The 19256-nt window shown below is 55.6% G+C and overlaps 1 protein-coding gene across 2 annotated transcripts; it reads left to right on the top strand.

Moving 5' to 3' along the window:
* Nucleotides 1–1815: 1815 nt before the first annotated feature.
* Nucleotides 1816–19256, top strand: MAP3K11 (mitogen-activated protein kinase kinase kinase 11; the record flags this gene model as incomplete). Of its 2 annotated transcripts, none has more annotated exons than XM_080703262.1 (10): nt 1816–2551; nt 8352–8532; nt 8693–8841; nt 8948–9123; nt 9243–9486; nt 9935–10048; nt 13416–13551; nt 13636–13727; nt 17611–17991; nt 18919–19256. In XM_080703262.1, 10 exons carry the CDS (start codon nt 1816–1818, stop codon nt 19254–19256), a joined length of 2547 nt encoding a protein of 848 aa, XP_080559388.1. The 2 variants fall into 2 exon arrangements, with proteins under 2 accessions (XP_080559388.1, XP_080559387.1); XM_080703261.1 differs by having other exon boundaries at nt 1816–2555; nt 8296–8532.

Raw genomic sequence — 19256 nt, 5'->3', positions numbered from 1 at the left:
TCTGCGTTCGCACCGCTTATGCCGGTGCCGGCCCAAGGGGAAGGCCGGAAGAAGAAGCCGCGAGCCGCCAGCCTGCTGCGGCGCATGCGCCCGACAGACCCAGCTAGGACCCGGAAAAGGAAAACCTGGCGGCATGGGTGCGCAAGCGCAGGAAGCCGGCGGAGCCAGGAGACACGGAGGTGTCTTTTGGGCGTGCGCAGAGTCCAGGTCTAAAGAAAGTCCAAAAAAGTAGACGTGACTGGGCGCATGCGCACATCCAGGCAGGCCCCAACCTGGAGGGAACCGCTGGGAGGAACCAAGGGGATAGTTCAGTGGCCATTGGATAACGATGGAGTAACTGGCGCAAAGCTCTTCCAGTGAGTTTACAGGAGGCGGAGAAAAGATGTAGGCGTGGACTCCCCGGGGCCGCTGCTAAGATTCTGCCTTACCGAATCACGCCCCTCTTGGGCCGCCCCTTTTGCTGCTAGAGCTCAGACGTCACGAGCGTCTCTCACCCTGAACGCCTCTACTTCCGGGTCAGAGATAGGCCTAGTAGGTAGAGCGCGACCCTCCAGAACAGGCAGGAATAGTCGAGTAGGATAGCATCGTCATTCTTAAAGGGATATGCTCAAGGCAATTGGGGTCAACCCTACCTCCCCAGCGGTTGTGAGGAGTGCTTAGTTATTCTGAATCCAGTCCTGGGTAGGTTTCTGGACAACAGTCTCAGGTTTCTATCCACTGGGGAAGGGGCACAGATGAAGCGGCTTGTTTCCCAGGTGAGAGGAAAAGGAGAGCCTTGGCCCGTTCCAAGAGTCTGAGGTGCAGCCAGTTTCGCCTGGCCTCGTCTTCGTCAACGTCAACCCATCCCACTCGTTCAGCAAAACAGCTTCTTGTCCCTATTTTACGTATGAAAAGAACCAAGCTTGGAGAGAATGGATCACACAGTCCCACACCTTCGTAGCCCAAACCAGACTCGGACTCTCCGCACTGCCCAGCGCGACCCTCTAGCCCATTTTGCTGATGTGGACTCAGATGCTGAGGGCAGGCGTGACCTGTCCTTAACTGAGACCAACTTCGACCCTGGGCAACGGAGCACCCAGCCTGGGGCTTTTTTCCTTAGATCCCAAAGACGGCTGTGATGGGGGTCCGGGGCTACCCTTGCCCTCCTTCCGCCTCCCCTGGCCCGCCTCCCCGGGAACTCCCCAGCCCAGACGCCCGGAGCCTGCGGGAGGGGAGCGGTACAACCCGACCGCGTCATCTGATGCTGTTTCCTGCAGGAGGGAGAAGAGCGGAAAAAAGTGAAACTCCACCCTCCACCTCTGCCTCCCGCCCCCGGGGCCAAAGTACAAAGGGAGGAGGAAGAAGGGAACGGGGTCGGAGCCGCCGGAGCCGAAGGCACCGGAGCCGAGAAGAGGTAGCTTTCACCCACTGGGGACTCTCTCTCCACTTGCTACACGTAAAGACCCAACCGGAATCCAGGCACTGCCCCTGCCAGGCCGCACCTTACACTTGGCAGGCGCTGGAGCCAGCCTCCCAGGAGTACTCCAGGACTGAGGGACTCGGGCCCCTCCAAAACAGCCATGGTGAGGCAGCCGAGGCCCCTGGGCCCCACCCCTCCAGCCTGACCACACCGCCCTGGGTGCTTTCCTTCAGAAGCCCGAGATGCGGGGGGCCGGGAGGCCACACTCCTGGCTCCCCAGAGAGGCGTGGGTCTGGGGCTGAGGGCCAGAGCCTGGATGCCCAGGTTCAGGCACTAGGGCCTTGGCAGCCAGCTGGGGTGGGGACCACAGGCATCGGGAGAAGATCCCCCACACATTCCAGCGCCGGCTCCTGGCTATGGAGCCCTTGAAGAATCTCTTCCTCAAGAGCCCTTTGGGGTCCTGGAACGCCGGTGTCAGTGGGGGCGGGGGTGGGGGCGGAGGCCGACAGGAGGGGTCCCCGAAGGCAGCGGCTTATGCCAACCCTGTGTGGACAGCCCTGTTCGACTATGAGCCCAATGGGCAGGACGAGCTGGCCCTACGGAAGGGCGACCGAGTGGAAGTGCTGTCCCGGGATGCGGCCATCTCAGGAGATGAGGGCTGGTGGGCAGGCCAGGTGGGTGGCCAGGTGGGCATCTTTCCATCCAACTATGTGTCTCGGGGTGGCGGCCCGCCCCCCTGTGAGATGGCCAGCTTCCAGGAGCTGCGGCTGGAGGAGGTGATCGGCATTGGTGGCTTCGGCAAGGTCTACCGTGGCAGCTGGCGAGGGGAGCTGGTAGCCGTGAAGGCAGCTCGCCAAGACCCCGACGAGGACATCAGCGTGACAGCTGAGAGCGTTCGCCAGGAGGCCCGGCTTTTCGCCATGCTGGCACATCCCAACATCATTGCCCTCAAAGCCGTGTGCCTGGAGGAGCCAAACCTCTGCCTGGTGATGGAGTATGCGGCCGGTGGGCCCCTCAGCCGCGCCCTGGCTGGGCGGCGTGTGCCCCCTCACGTGCTGGTCAACTGGGCTGTGCAGATCGCCCGTGGGATGCACTACTTGCACTGCGAGGCCCTGGTGCCTGTCATCCACCGCGACCTCAAGTCCAACAACAGTGAGTTTCAAGGGGCATGGGGGGTGGGGGGCCCAGACACACCTCCCAACACTCAGCTTGAGTCTAGCCAGGGATCTGCCAGAGGAAGAAGCTCCTGCCCTAAGAAAGTTCCAACTGACCGGGGTACCCACGATCCCATGCTGGCCCCAAAGCAGGAATCCCTGGCACCTGAGCATCTTCCTGCCCCAGCCCCAAAAGAAGTCCTTGCTCCAGCCCTCAGCCGCAGTTGGGACAAATTAAGAGACTCAGATTCCTCAGTTGGGTGGTCAGCATCTTGCCTGACTGTGGTCACCCTTCAAGGAAGTCCCCTCGAGATGCTCCTCGTTTCCTGGGGTTCACATTCATGGTGTTCTCGGCTGCCCCCCCCCACTCCCCTCATGGTAGGCATTCCTCCGGGACACAGATCTCACCAGGGAGAGCCCCCTGTGGAGGTCAGGCTGGGGTCAGAGCTGAATCCCGGCCTCACCCCTCCTTGGCTGCATGACTTCTCGTGGCTATTTCACCTTAGAGCCTCAATTTCAGCCTCTCTAAAAAGGGAGCGACCCGGAGGCCGAGACAGCCCAACAGCCTGGGCGAGCCTTGGTGCGTGGAGCCGTGGATGTGCACAGTTAGGACAGCATCTCTGGGGGCCCAGCCAGGATCGGCTTTTGGGGTTGGGGTACCTGGCTAAGGGAGACTCCATCTCTGGCTATCTCAGGCCCTGCACACGCTGTCCATCATGAGCCCAAGACAAGCAAGTGACAGGTTGAGAGGGCATTCCCAAAGCAGGCGCTCTCCATACTGGGCCAGAACCCCTGTCCAGGTGTCCAGCATGGCCTGATGGGGGCAAAAGGAAGGAGGAAGAACCCAGCTCCACAAAGGGCAGTAGGAAACCGGAGGGGGGTCTCAGCAGGCCGCTGGAGAGGCACAATGCTTCTTAAAGCTGCTGGGCCTTGGCTCACCATGGATGGGGGGGAGCAGGGCCCCAGGAATTGATATTTAAGCCCTTGTTAGAGTTGGAGAGGCCAGGGCGGGCGGCCCGCCAGCCACCCCCACACCTTCATATAGAGAGCAGGTCCCACCTCTCACCCTCTAGTTATCTAGGGACCCCCAACTCCCTGCTGCAGCCTGATGGGGATTCCCCGAAGGCCCACGGGGTGGGGGGCTCCTGTCTTCTGTTTTTCCTCCGTTTTCTTTCCAGAAAAAATGGAACAATAGCCCAGGCCCCTGCTCCCCACCCTCCCCACAGCTTCCTGTGTTTCCTGCTGCCCCTGGGCTGGCTTCCTGCCCCTGCTCCAGCCCCTGCTCCCTCCCTAGCCCAGCTGCCTGCCAGGGAGGAAAGAGCTGGGGGTGGGGGGACTGCCAGAGAGGAAGGAGCCGGGGATCGCCCCCCCCCCAGTTCCCCTGCTTCCCTCCAAGTCTGCATGGTGGTGGTGAAGGCCAGGCAAGGTGCCCCCAGCCTCTCTGAGCCCGGCATCCAGCCTCACAGACCCCAGTCCTAGGCCCGAGTTGCTGTCTGCGGGATTGGGGTGGGGGGAGTCCTTGGGGTGGGGGGGGCACAGGCAGGAAACAATGGCGTGATTTTCCTGGACAATGGGGGCCTTGTGAGGGAGCCTGGCGGGGAGAGAAGGGAATTCTCCAGGCCCACGAGTCACAGGACTGACCAGCCAGCCCGGCCTGGGTCTGACCTCCCCCAAATCTCCCCAGAGGACCCCCACCCCAGTTGGGGACCTGGCCTGAGCCTTCCAAAAGGAGAAGTAGGGACCATGGGAAGGAAGCGGAAGAGGTGTGAGCTGCCCAGGCCACTCCCGAGCTCCACAGAGGCCAGCTTGTGGGGAGTGGGGGTGCTGGTAGCCAGGCCCCTGTAGAGGGGAGACCTAGGTGGGGTTGGGGGGCTGTAAGGCTTGCCCCCAACTTGGGCTGTCCAGCCCCTTCTCTAGGTGGCCCCAATCTCCCATGCCCAGGGTTGCTAGCAAACACCACATCAGCGACTTGGGTTGGGACAAGTTCAAGGCCCAGGCAAGTGGCAGGACCTTGGAGGAAAAGTGGGCAGTGTGGGCGATGTGGGCCAGGGCGAGGAGGAGCAGGTGTCAGAGGGAGGAGGGGGAGGGGGCAGAAAGGCCAGGAGGACAAAAGAAGTCCTGAGACCAGGAGTAAGTTGCTGCCCTTCTCAGAGCATCTCTGAAGGGAAAGGGGGAGACTGCTCACCCTATCTGAGATACGGGTACAGAAAGGGCATCAGGTCTGGTGGTTAGAGACCGGGCAGGAGGAGAGGAGAGGTGAGCCTGGCTTCAGAGAAGGTGCGCATGCCCACTCCCCCTCCTGCCCCGGCCGGGTGATGTTCCTCCTTGGGTGCGCTTGCGCAGGGCTCATCATGTCTGGTGCTGAGCCCCCAGTGGCCAGATGTGAGGCAGCTGTGAGGCCGAAGTGAGAAGTGATGGAGGGTGGAAAAGAGAGAATGGGCCAGGCACCATAGTGCACACCTGGTAACACTAACACACACTTTAATCCCAGCCCTTGGAGGCTGAGACAGGAGGGTCACCGGTTCAAGGACAGTCTCAGCAAGTAGCGAGGCTCTCATTAATCTAGGAAGACCTTGTTTAAAAATAAAGCCGGAGCTGGGCATGGTGGCGCATGCTTGTAATCCCAGCATTTGGGAGGCTGAGACCGGAGGATAGCGGTTCGTGGCCAGCCTCAGCTACTTAGTGAGGCCCTCTGCAACTCAGTGAGACCTGGTTTCAAAATAAAGAATAAAAAATAGGGCAGGAGGTGTAGCTCGGAGGTCGAATCCCCGTGGGTTCCACCCCCAGACCCGCAAAATAAATAAATAGAAAATAAAGCCGGGCGTGGTGGCGCACGCTTGTAATCTCAGCATTTGGGAGGTAGAGACAGGAGAATCGCACAGGTTCAAAGCCAGCCTCAGCTACTTAGTGAGGCTCTAAGCAACTTAGTGAGACCCTGTTTCCAAATAAAGTATAAAAAATAGGTCTGGGAGTATAGCCCAGAGATAGAAAAGCCCCTGGGTTCCACCTCCAATACCACAAATAAAAATAAAAATAATACAGGGCTTGGGGTATAGCTTGGAGGTAGAATGCCTCTGGGTTCAATTCCAAGTAACAAAAAAGGAAGGAAGGAAGGAAGGAGACCCAGCATTCGGGAGGCTGAGACACGAGGATCATGGTTCACAGCCAGCCTCAGCTACTTAGTGAGGCCTTTTGCAACTCAGTGAGACTCTTTCAAAATAATGAATTAAAAAATGGGGCTGGGGGTGTATTTTGGAGGTAGAATGCCCCTGGGTTCCATCCCCAGTGCCACAAAAAAAAAAAAAAAGAGAGAATGGATGTGACAGGTGTGAGCACAGAATCTCTAGGGTAGCTGGCTCTTAGAACGCTTCTGCCAGATGTCAGACCCTGAGAAGAGGCTTTAAGAAGTATGAGGTGGAGCCAGGTGTCCTGGTGCACACCTCTAATCCCAGTACTTGGGAAGTTGAGACAGGAAGATCACAGGTTCGAGGCCAACCTCAGCAACTTAGTGAGACCCTGTTTCAAAATAATAAATCAAATAGGGTTGGAAGTATAGCTCAGAGATAGAACGTCCCTGGGTTCAATTCCCACTATCACAAATACACACAAATACGAACTGGTTTAGCCAGGCCCCGTGACACATGCCTGTAATCACAGCAACTTTGGAGGCTGAGGCAGGAGAATAGCAAGTTTGAGGCCACCCTGGGTTACTGAGTGAGACCCTCCCTGTCTCAAAAAGAAGCAAAAAGGGCTGAACAATGTAGCTCCATAGTGAAGGGTTCCCAGGTTAGGCTCCCAAACCAAAGTGACCCGGCTTACCACTGCGATGACCCTGAGGTTCGTTTCTTTGTTATCCTTAGCTCCATTAACTGTGTAAGTCTGGCTAAGAGAAGTGGGTGGACTTTGAGACCATCCTCCGAGTTAGGAGAAGCTGCAGGAAAGTTTGTAAGACACCGAGGGACAATAGAGGCTTACTGGTGGACTGATGCCAGGTAGCAGCTAACAGGCCACTGAAACAGCTCCATCAGGCCTCTAGGTCTAAGTATGGAAGACCCAGTGGGGGCTAGTCCCTGGAGGAGGCTGAGACACCTGTTGCCTAGGTACAGAGGTCTAGGAGAAGCTGGCTCTGAGGTGCACCAGAACCAAAGCAGCTGAGAACTGGGGAAGGCCTCAAAGAAGCAGAACCACAGAGCAGAGACCCTGGGAGCCGAGGATGGTGGGGCGGGATGAGGCAGCAGGGCCAGATCCCCAAGAAGGCCCACGGGGCTTGGCTAGAACAGGATCAGGAGTTGGGGCTTCAGGCCCGCAAAGATGAACACCTGGTCTGCCACCTCCCCTGAGAAGGCCTCCCCGATTCACCTGGCTGTGGAAGGTGCCTTCTTCTCTGCCCCACCCCCGGGACCTGTGCTGCCCACACTGCGTGCTGCTGCCCTGGGCAGGAGAGTAAGGGGTGTGCCCCGACACACGTGCAAACGTAGATAGATGTCACTTCTCTCCAGTGCAGTTGGGTTATCGCTAGAGAAGTAGAGGAGCCAGGCGTGGTGGCGCACACCTGTCATCCCAGCATTTGGGAGGCTGAGACCCGAGGATCGCAGTTCGCGGACAGCCTCAGCTACTATTTAGCGAGGCCCTCTGCAACTCAGTGAGACCCTGTTTCAAAAAAATAAAGAATAAGAAATAGGGCTGGGGGTGTAGCTCAGAGGTAGGATGCCATCCCCAGTACCGGGGGGGAAAAAAAAATAGAGGAGCCCTTTCAGGCCCTCGACCATTCTGTGACTTTGTCCTCTTTCTATTCCTCCAAAACTCCTCTCACTTGAGCCGATTTTGTCTTGGCAAGAGATCTGCAAGTTGCTGCTTCTCCCTGTACTAAGTCTGGTGGCCCCATTTGGGTCAAAGCCAGGAGTCGCTGCCAAGTCTGACCATCCACTCCTGCATCTGCCCCGGGCTCCTCCTCTGTGGCCAAGAACCACCGCCCCTCCCTTTCTCCTCACACCCAGCTGCCTCAGTAGGCATCTTTTGGAGTCTTTCCCCTGGGTGTTGCTGACCTACCCACGATGGGACGTGGGCACCAGGGGCCTGTGATGCCCGCTAGGCTTCCCTGGTCAAGGGCTTCCCCGCTGCTCCTACCCCCAGCAGGGTTCTCATTCACGTTTCTGTCTCAGCAAAATGACAAGGTACTTACGGTTTCTCTTGATATCAGAGCCACAAGTGCTAGGAAGCCGCCATGTTGCCAGTTTTTATTCTGTGCAATATTAGGGAAAGGTTAGAACATAAGCAAGTCTCGGCTCTACTGCTAAATGACCTTGGCTGACTCATTTCCCAGCTGCCTCCTCACCTGTAAAATATCCCACCTCATCGCTGGACGTGGTGGCGCACGCTTGTAATCCCCGCACTTGGGAGGCTGAGACAGGAGGATGGCACAGGTTCGAAGCCAGCCTCAGCTACTTAGTGAGACCCTATTTCCAAATAAAATATAAAATAGGTCTGGGAGTATAGTCTGGAGGTAGAAAGCCCCTGGGTTCCACCCCCAGTACCCCCCCCAGCACACAGATATATATGTATCTGTGTGTATATATATATAGCCTCTGGAAAGTGTCCCCGTACTGTAGATCCTGGGAAAATGTGTCCCGGAATTGTTCTTTTTTGTCTGATTCCACCCCAGCTGTGAGCAGTCTAGGGTAGGCCCTCTTCTCCGTGCATCCAGCACCTGGCCACATTTGTCAGATGCCCGTTTGGTCCCAGTGCTTCCCTCGTCCCCACCTGCCCTGGGACACCCACAATCCTGTTCTACTCCCCAGTTCTGCTGCTGCAGCCCATCGAGGGTGACGACATGGAGCACAAGACCCTGAAGATCACCGACTTCGGCTTGGCCCGCGAGTGGCACAAGACCACGCAAATGAGCGCTGCGGGCACCTATGCGTGGATGGCTCCCGAGGTCATCAAGGCCTCCACCTTCTCGAAGGGCAGCGATGTCTGGAGGTGCGGCCTGAGGGGGCGGACAGGGTCTGCTTATGGGGCCCCAAGGGCAGAGGTGGTTGCCTCTGCCTTAGGATCCAGACCACTAAGTTCCTTGTTGCTTTGGGGTGAAGTGGCAGTGCGTAGGCAGAGGAGGGCATGCAGGTTCTTTTCTCTCCCACAGCTTTGGGGTGCTGCTGTGGGAATTGCTGACCGGGGAGGTGCCCTACCGTGGTATTGACTGCCTTGCTGTGGCCTATGGTGTGGCGGTTAACAAGCTCACATTGCCCATCCCCTCCACCTGCCCCGAGCCCTTCGCACAGCTGATGGCCGGTAAGAAGACCGGGAAGGGGAGTTAGGGGCAGAGCTCCCTGGCCCAGGACATACCCACCCACAGAGCCCCCTTCTTACTCTGTCCCCTTCCCTGCCGTGCCCGTAGACTGCTGGGCACAGGACCCTCACCGCAGGCCCGACTTCGCCTCCATCCTGCAGCAGTTGGAGGCGCTAGAGGCGCAGGTCCTGCGGGAAATGCCCCGGGACTCCTTCCATTCCATGCAAGAAGGCTGGAAACGCGAGATCCAGGGCCTCTTTGACGAGCTGCGGGCCAAGGAAAAGGTGCGAAAGAGTCGGGGGACCCAGGATTGGAAAAAGTGTTCCCCAGTCTCTGTGGGACAGAGTAGGGATGGGTTCCGGGGTCAGCACGGGGACGACCCCACCAGCTTTCCCTGTGGCAGGAACTACTGAGCCGCGAGGAGGAGTTGACGCGCGCGGCGCGCGAGCAGCGATCCCAAGCGGAGCAGCTGCGGCGGCGCGAGCACCAGCTGGCGCAGTGGGAGCTGGAGGTGTTCGAGCGCGAGCTGACGCTGCTGCTGCAGCAGGTGGACCGCGAGCGGCCGCACGTCCGCCGTCGCCGCGGCACCTTCAAGCGCAGCAAGCTGCGGGCGCGAGACGCCGGCGAGCGCATCAGCATGCCCCTCGGTAAGGGGCGGGGCCCGCTGCTGCCCGGCCATTGGCTGCAGAGCCTAGGGGGCGGGGCCGAGAAGCCTATTGGCTCCGCGGAAGGCTGGAGGGGTGGGGCCCGGAGTGTGTTTGGCGTCTGTGGGCGGGCCCTGGCGGAAGTATTTGCATGTCGGTCTGGGAGTGGCTGTGGCCGGGAAGGGGCGGGGCTCAAGAAAGTTCTGGGAAGGCCGAGGGGGCGGGGCGCGCGCTGGAGCACCTCCGACTCTGCCCGGCTTCTGCTGCCGGTGGAGTCCCAGCTCTCCGCTTTCTTTTTTGGAAACCTGGGGCCCGGGAAGGCGGCGAGGCTGCCTCCGACACCCAGCCACTGTGCCACCGCCTGCGTGGCCTGGGAGCCGGCAGAGTGCCCGTGAGGTCTGGGATTCTAGCTCTCCATCATCACAAACGCTCTCTCCTCGCCCAAACCCAGACTTCAAGCACCGCATCACCGTGCAGGCCTCACCAGGCCTTGACCGGAGGAAAAACGTCTTTGAGGTTGGAGCTGGGGATTCGCCCACCTTCCCCCGCTTCCGAGCCATCCAGTGTAAGAAACTTGGCCTCCCCACACCTCCCCCAGCTCCTAATCCTTCTGTCAAACCTTATCCCTGGAGAGGCCCCACCATCTCTTCCCAGTCTCCCTCCCCTCTCCATTTAGTCTGTTGATTCTGAGATCCCCCAAAAGCATTTATTTTACTTTTTAGTCACATATTGATAGGATAACATGTACTTTTTATTTTCCTAAGTGCTTTGCTAATAGTAATTACAATAACTTACTAGGCAGATATCACTACTGTTACTATTTATTTATTTCCTTATTTGCAGTACTAGGGGTTGAGCTCAGGGGCATCCCACCTCTGAGTTACACCTCAGCCCTATTTTTATTATTTATTTAGACACAGTCTCAATAAGTTGTAGAGGACCTAAGTCCCTGAGGCTGGTGGTGAGCCTACAATCCTCCTGTCTCAGCTTCCCAAGTACTGGGATTACAAGCATGCACCACATGCCTGGCCAAGTTTTACTTTTTTTTTTTATTGGTGCATTATATTCATACATCATATTGGGGTAAAAATCTTGTGTGTACATACATGTACACATCACCGATTTAACCCCCACCCAGTTCCCACCCATGCCTTCCCCATCTCTCCTTCCCTTGTTTGGCTTAGTGGTTGACTTTGATATGTTTACAAGTTTTACTTTTTAAAATGTTTTTATTAGAAGCCAGACATGGTGGTGCAAGTAGTGAAACTCTCATCAAACTAGTGAGACACTGTTTCTAAGTAAGAAATGTAAAAAATTAGACTGGGGTGTAGCTCAAAGATAGAATGCTTCTGAGTTCAATCCTGAGTAACACACACACACACACACACTAAGTAAATAAAATGTTTTTATTAAACCAGGCATGGTGGCGGGTGCCTGTAATCTCAGTACTTGCAGGTTCAAGGATAGTCTCAACAAATAGACTCTCATCAACCTAGCAAGACCCTGTTTCAAAATGAAAAGAAAATAGGGCTGGGAGTGTAGCTCAGAGGTAGAATGCCCCTGGGTTCAATCCCCATTACCATGGGGGGGGGTGTATGTATTAGGTATGGTGACACATGCCTATAAGCCCAGAATTTGAGAAGTTGAAACAGGAAGTTTGAGACCAGCCTCAAAGATTTACCAAAACCTTGTTTCAAAATAAAAAATAAGCCGGGCGTGGTGGCGCACGCTTGTAATCCCCGCGCTTGGGAGGCTGAGACAGGAGGATTGCACGGGTTCAAAGCCAGCCTCAGCTACTTAGTGAGGCTCTCAGCAACTTAGTGAGACCCTGTTTCCAAATAAAATATTAAAAAAAAGGTCTGGGAGTATAGCCAGGAGGTAGAAAGCCTCTGGGTTCCACCCCCAGTACCACCAAAAAATAAAAAATAAAATAACAAATAAAAAGGCAAGCCAGGCCTGGTGGTGCATGTTAGTAATTCTTGTACTTGAGAGCCAAAGACAGGAGGATCGCAGGTTCATGGCCAGCCTTGGCTACTTAGTGAGGTCCCCTGCAACTTAGTGAGACCTTGTTTCTACCTCCGAGCTACACTCCCAGCCCTATTTTTTATTTTTATTTGGAAATAGGGTCTTGGTAGGTTGATGAAAGTCTCGCTATTTGATGAGACTAGCATCGAATCTGGGATCCTAAGCCTGGTGTGGTGGCGCATGCTTATAATCCCAGCATTTGGGAGGCTGACACTGGAGGATCATAGTTTGCGGACAGCTTCAGCTACTTAGTGAGGCCCTCCGCAACTTAGTGAGACCCTGTTTCAAATTAAAGAATAAAAAATAGGGCGAGTAGCTCAGGTAGAATGTCCCTGGGTTCCATCCTCAGACACACACACACAAAAAAATCTAGCCGGGCGTGGTGGCGCACGCTTGTAATCCCAGCATTTGGGAGGCTGAGACCGGAGGATCGCAGTCCGTGGACAGCCTCAGCTATTTAGTGAGGCCCTCCGCAACTCAGTGAGACCCTGTTTCAAAATAAAGAATAAAAAATTGGGCAGGGGGTGTAGCTCAGAGGTCAAATGCCCCTGGGTTCCATCCCCAGACCCACCAAAAAAAAAAAAAAAAAAAAAATCTAGGATCCCAAGTATTGGGACTACAAGCATGCACCACCACTCCTGTCTCCAGCCTTTTTTGTGTGTGTGAGGGGAGTATTGGGGATGGAACCCAGGAGCATTCTACCTCTGAGCTACACCTCCAGCCCTGTTTTATTCTTTTATTTGTTTGCTTGTGGTACTGTGGATTGAACCCAGGGGCATTCTACCTCCAAGCTACACCCCAACTCTATTTTTATTCTTTATTTTGAAACAGGGTCTGAGTTGCAGAGGGCCTCACTAAGCAGCTGAGGCTGGCAGAGAACTTTCCATCATCCTGTCTCAGGCTCCTAAGTACTGGGATTACAAGTGTGTTCCACCACACCTGGTTCTCAGCCCCTTTTTTTTTTATTAATTGTTTATTTAGTTAGTTTATGTGGTACTAGGGATGGAATCCAGGGGTCTTCTATCTCGGGGCTACAACCCGAAGGGTTGGAAACAGGGTCTCACTAAGTTGCTGAGAGCCTCACTAAGTAGCCTAGGCTGGCTTTGAACCTGTAAGATCCTCCTGTCTCAGCCTCCCAAGTACTGAAATTACAAGTGTGTGCCACCACACCTGGCTCTCTCACCCCCTTTTTTTTTTTTTTTTTTTTTTTTTTTTTTTTGGTGGTTCTGGGGGTGGAACCCAGAGGCTTTCTACTTCTGGGCTATACTCCCACACCTATTTTATATTTTATTTGGAAACAGGGTCTCACTAAGTTGCTGAGAGCCTCACTAAGTAGTTGAGGCTGGCTTCGAACCCGTGCGATCCTCCTGTCTCAGCCTCCCAAGCGCGGGGATTATAAGCGTGCCCCACCACGCCCGGCTCTCCCACCCCTTTTAAAGAAATTTTTTTGTGTGTGTGGTACCTGGGATTTAATCCAAGGTCATTCTACCTCCTGGCTACACCCCCAGCTCTATTTTTTATTCTTTAATTTGAAACAGGAGCTCACTAAGTTGGAAAGGGCCTCACTAAGAAGCTGAAGCTGGCTGCAAACCTACAATCCTCCTGTCTCCGCCTCCCAAGTACTGGGATTCCAGGCATGTGCCACTGTACTAAGCACTACGTTTTATAGATGAGAAAAGTGGAAAAAGTCATTTGCCATACAGCTAATAAGTGGCAGAGCCAGAGTTCAAACCCAGGCAGCTGGGCCACTACCTGTACCATCTCCTGAGCAGCAGATGCCAGCTGAGGGACTAAGGAGATGCCCACCTCACTGCCGGCCCCAGGACCTAGACCCACTTGTCCCCCCAAGCCCAGCCTGCCCCCCCAGAGTCACCCCTAAATCCTGACTATATTGGATTTCTCCACAGTGGAACCTGCAGAGCCCGGCCAGGCTTGGGGCCGCCAGTCCCCCCGACGTCTGGAAGACTCCAGCAATGGAGAGCGGCGAGCATGCTGGGCTTGGGGGCCGAGTTCCCCCAAACCTGGAGAGGCCCAGAATGGAAGGTGAGTGACTGAGCCCCCACCCCACCCCAGTATCCCTGCCTCCCCGCAGTCCTGAGACTCACTGAGCCCCACTCCCCTCCCCAGGAGAAGGTCCCGCATGGACGAAGCCACGTGGTACCTGGATTCGGATGACTCGTCCCCCTTAGGCTCTCCTTCTACACCCCCAACACTCAATGGTGAGTGGCCTCGTCTCCCCAGCAGGAGCTTGCTACGCTTCTCTGGGCACTGCGAGAGGCCGCGAGAAGCCAGCAGGTGGAGCAGGAATCCTGCCCCGAGAGCTCTCATCCTAGAGACAAGGAAACTGAGTCTGAGACAGGACACGGGTCAGGCCCGCAGCCAAGCTGGATACCGCCCAGGCCTCAGGGCGCCCAGAGACCAGTCCCCCATTCAGGCCTGGCCTGCTAGAGGGTTCTTCTCGACCTGTGGCAGCCTGCACGCTCTGCAGGTTCTGTGGGAGAAAGGAAGCAGGGGAGCCGGGCATGGTGGCACACACTTGTAATCCCAGTACTTGGGAGGCTGAGACAGGAGGATCGCAGGTTCGCGGCCAGCCTCAGCTATTTAGTGAGGCCCTTTGCAGTTGTCTCCTTTCATGGCTTTGACGTTTTTCTTCTGTGGTGGTGGTGGTGATCTCACTGTGCTGCTCAGGCTGGCCTTAAATTCACAATCGTCCTACCTCAGCCTCCCAAGGAGCTGGGTTACTGGCAGCCAGCCTCAGCTACTTAGTGAGGCCTTTCGCAACATAGTGAGACCCTGTTTCAAAATAAAAACTAAAAAAATAGGGCTGAGGTTGTAGCTTAAGGATAGAATGCCTCTGGGTTCCATCCCCCGTTCTGCAAAAAAAAAAAGGAGGATCATCATAGATTTGAGGACAGCCTCAGTAAATCAGCAGAGGCCTTCAGCAACTTAGCAAGACCTTGTTTCAAAATAAAAAATAAAATAGGGCCGGAGGTATTGCTCACAGGTAGAATTCCCCTGGGTTCAATCCTTAGAACTGAAAAAAAATAAAGAACATATTCTTAGCGTGGCATGGTGGTATATGCCTGCAATCCCAGTACCTGGGAAGCTGAGACAGGAGTCCCTCAGCAATTTGCAAGACCCTCTGCAACTTAGAGAGACCCTGTTTCAAAATTTACAAAATACAGAAATAGCCAGGCATGGTGGTGCACACCTAGAATCCCAGTACTTGGGGGGCTGAGACAGGAGGATCACAGGTTCAAAGCCAGCCTCAGCAATTTAGTGAGGCTTTCAGCAACTTAGTGAGACCCTATTTTGGAATAAAATAGGTCTAGGGGTGTAGCTTGAGGTAGAATGCCTTGGTTCAATCTCCAGCACTAACACACACACACACACACACACACACACACACACACACACACTTAGAAAAGGGCTGGGGCTGTAGCTCAGTTAGAAGCCCCCAGGTTCAATCCCCAGTACCACACATACGGCACAAAAATTCTTCCCTCGAATATATATTAATACCTTATGAGCCATTCAGCAGCAGTTCCTGTGGCTTCGGGAACGTTCTCGCCTGATGGGGCGGCAGACTGGTGAATAAGCAAGGATAGCGGAGGACGTGCTGGGGGCGAGGGCTGCCGAAAGCTTCGCGGGGGCAAGAACCGCACAGGCTCGGGCTTGCTTCTCAGAGGAGACATCTCTGCGGGGTCTTGGATGGTGAATAAGAGGTCACCGAAGGTTGATGTGGGAGACGCGTGCAGCTGGAAGGAGCAGTGGGCCCCAGCCATAGAGCAAACCTGGCAAAACTCAGCCGAGCTGGGAGCCAGGGAGCTGGGAGCCAGGGAGTCCCGGCCCAAGGCAGCAGGCTCGGCTCCAGCCAGTACACGTTTGATGGATGAATGACTCGGGCGTGGTGGCAGCCCACGCCTGTAATCCCAGTCTTGGGTCTTAGGAGGCTGAGACAGGAGAATCTCAGGTTTGAAGCCACAAAATTAAAAATAAATAAATAAAAAGTAGACAAGCATAGTGGTGCGTGCCTGTAATCTCAGGAGGCTGAGACAGGAGAGTCACAGGTTCGCAGCCAGCCTCAGTTACTTAATGAGGCTCTCTGCAACTCAGTGAGACCTTGTTTGAAAACAAGAAAAATGTAGGGCTGGGAGTGTAGCTCAGAGGTAGAATGCACCTGGGTCTAATTCCCAGTACTACCAAAAAATTAATCATAATAATTAATTAATTATAAATAAGTAAAAAATTAAAAGTAAAAGATTGCTGAGGGTGTAGCTCAGAGGTAGAATACCTTGGGTTCAATCAGAACCGAAAGAAAGAAAGAAAGAAAGAAAGAAAGAAAGAAAGAAAGAAAATAATGAACAAATGGTATTGGAAAGTAAGCAAGAGCTAGCTCAGGAAGGGCCCAGAAGTGATGGGGAGTTTTTTTGTTTTTTGTTTTGTTTTGTTTTGGGTACTGGAGATTGAACCCAAGGGTATTCTACATCCAAGCTACATCCCCAGCCATTTGTTTGTTTGTTTGTTTGTTTGTTTGTTTGTTTAGAGGTACTAGGGATGGAACCCAGGGGCATTCTACCTCTGAGCTAAACCCCAGCCCTATTCTTTATTCTTCATTTTGAAGCAAGGTCTCCCTAAGTTGTGGAGGGCCTCACTAAGGAGCTGAGGCTGGCTGTGAACCGCGATCATCCTATCTCAGGTTCACAGTACTGGGATTACAAGCATGTACCACCACACCTGGCTTTTATTTTTATTTTTATTTTTTTTATAAAGGAGGCTATTTTAATGCAAGCAAAATAGTGATTTTTAGGTGGGTGTGTGGGAGGGTACTAGGGGTGGAACCCAGAGGCTTTTCTACCTCCGGGCTATACTCCCAGACGTTTTTTATACTTTATTTGGAAACAGGGTCTCACTAAGTTGCTGAGAGCCTCACTAAGTAGCTGAGGCTGGCTTCGAACCTGTGCATCCTCCTGTCTCAGCCTCCCAAGCGTGGGTATTACAAGCATGCGCCACCACGCCCAGCTTTTATTTTTATTTTGAAGCAGGATCTTGCTAGGTTGCTGAGAGCCTCACTAAGGAGCTGAGGGTGGCTGTGAAGCTGCAATCCTCCTATCTCAGCCTCTCAAGAGTCAGGGTCACGAGCTGGCGCTGCACCCGGCTTGGTTTGTATTTTAGAAGGACTTGAGTGGCAGGAGTCAAGCGTGGTTGGGAGAAAAGTAAGAGGCAGAGAGGCAGGAGGGATTGTGGCTGAGAACAGACTTCTACTGCAGTAGCTCACCTTTCCCAGCCTTTGCATTCCTTTCTCCTACCCAGAGCTTCGCTGAGGACAGTCCTGCTCCCTACGTGACCCAAGGAAGAGGGGCAGGGCCCAAGGACAAGGCTGGAGAGGCCTCTGCCAGCAGTCAGGACTGTGGGAGGTTCTTCCTGGTGTCCCCGTCCCCTATAATGACCAGTTATTGGGTGGGCTAAAGTGAAGTCAGGCCCACTAGGCTGGAAGGCAGGCAGCTCGTTCTTGAGCGCTGGAGTAGGGCCCAGCTTGGAAGTCCTGCAGAGCACCGGCTCCAGCCCCCGGGCAGCCTCCTTGCACGCCCAACTTAACCTCTCAGGGCCTGAAGCCTCCAGGGAGAATCAGACAACCTAATGCTGCAGGGGGGCCCCCGCGGAGGCCTGGCAGGGGCTCTGTAGACTAGCCACGGCCTTAGGCAAGGCACAAGGCCTCTTTGAGCCTCCCTGTCCTCTTTTCTGGAGTAGGGACAGTGACGTGGGCCTTAGAGTTGACTCAGGGACTCCTTAGAGCTACTGCAGGGGGAGGGGCTGAGCAGGGGGGGCAGGCTGCCAGGCAGGGAGTGGGCACAGGTTTCTGGTTGCCTTGCTCCTGGCACCCCGGAGGTTATGTTTTGGGCCCGTGTCCTGTCGGGTGCCTGAATATATCTCCCAGGTTGGCAGCAGCTGGGACTTTGGCCTGTACCCACCTTCCTCCACGGGGGCCTTCTGGTGAGGCCGGAGTGTGTGAGATGGATGGGGAGGCCCCTGGAAAGGGAGGGGCGTGCCAGGGAAGATGCTGGCCCTGGGCCTCACTTCTAACCTGTGCTGTGCCCACAGGTAACCCCCCACGGCCCAGCCCGGAGCCGGAGGAGCCGCGGAAGCCAGGGCTGGCCGAGCGCGGCAGCAGCTCCGGGACCCCCAAGCTCATCCAGCGGGCGCTGTTGCGAGGCACCGCCCTGCTCGCCTCGCTGGGCCTCGGCCGCGACCTGCAGCCGCCAGGGACCCCTGCCCGCGAGCGGGAGCGGGAGCGCGGGGAGCCGCCGCCAGCGACCCCCTCGCCCGGGCCCCTGCCCTGCCCCGCCGAGTCGCCCCCCGCCCCGCTCGCCCGCCTCTCCCCCAAGACGCCCGACCTGCCCGCCCCTGCACCCCTGCTGCTGGACCTGGGGGTCCCTGCCGGCCAGCCGTCCGCCAAGAGTCCGCGGCGGGAGGAGACGCGCGGTGAGAGTCCCTGCGGAGGAGGGCGGCCACCCGAGGGAGGAGGCCTGGGGCTCACAGGGCGGCCAGGCCAGGACCCCGGGCTGCTGGAGGGAGCCAGGCCCTCAGGGCGCTGGGGACAAATGGAAAGAGCTGGCGACGCCAGCGGTGGTGCACCCCAGGAGCCCCAGTGCTTGGAGGCTGAGGCAGGAGGATGGAAAGTTCAAGGCCAGCCTGAGCAATTTAGGTCTTGTCTCAAAATAAAAAATAAAAAGTGCCCGGCGTGGTGGCACATGCTTGTAATCCTAGCATTTGGGAGTCTGAGACAGGAGGATCCGGGTTTGCAGACAACCTCAACTACTTAGTGAGGCCCTCTGCAACTTAGTGAGACCCTGTTTGAAAAATAAAGAATAAAAAATTGGGCTGGAGTTGTAGCTCGGAGGTAGAATGCCCCTGGGTTCCATCCCCAGTACCACACACACACAAAAAAAAAAAATAGGTCTAGGGGTGTAGCTTGGAGGTAGAATGCCTCTGGGCTTAATTCCCAGTACCGCGTACACACACACACACACACAGAATAAATTAAATAAAGGTCAGGCGTGGTGGCACACACTTGTAATCCCAGCATTTGGGAGGCTGAGACAGGAAGATCGCAATTCACAGACAGCCCCAGCTACTTACGCCCTTCGCAACTCGGTAAGACCCTGTTTCAAAATAAAGAATAGAAAATAGGGCTAGAGGTGTAGCTTGGAGATAGAATGCCCCTGGGTTTAATTCCTAGTATCACAAAGGAAAAAAAAAAAAAAAGGAAGAAAGAAACAGCCAGGAAAGTTATAATTATGAGTCAAGTAGCTCATGGCGTGAATGGAGAAACTGAGGCAGGGCATTGCCTCCTGGGGACATGTAGGAGATGCCAGCTGCCTAACCCGTGCCCCTCCTGCTCCCCCACAGGAGGCACCGTCTCACCCCCGCGAGGAATCTCACGCTCTGCTCCCGGCACCCCGGGCACCCCACGCTCGCCGCCCTTGGGCCTCATCAGCCGACCTCGCCCTTCACCCCTGCGCAGCCGCATCGACCCCTGGAGCTTTGTGTCAGCTGGGCCACGGCCCTCGCCCCTGCCCTCGCCACAGCCTGCGCCCCGACGGGCACCCTGGACCTTGTTCCCAGATTCAGATCCCTTCTGGGACTCCCCACCTGCCAATCCCTTCCGGGGAGCCCCCCAGGACTGCAGGGCGCAGACCAAAGACATGGGTGCCCAGGCCCCATGGGCCCCAGAGGCGGGGCCTTGA

This window comes from Muscardinus avellanarius (assembly GCF_963383645.1).
Source record: "Muscardinus avellanarius genome assembly, chromosome: 1".
Classification (NCBI taxonomy): Eukaryota; Metazoa; Chordata; class Mammalia; order Rodentia; family Gliridae; genus Muscardinus; species Muscardinus avellanarius.
This window is presented reverse-complemented; position numbering and strand designations above follow the sequence as displayed.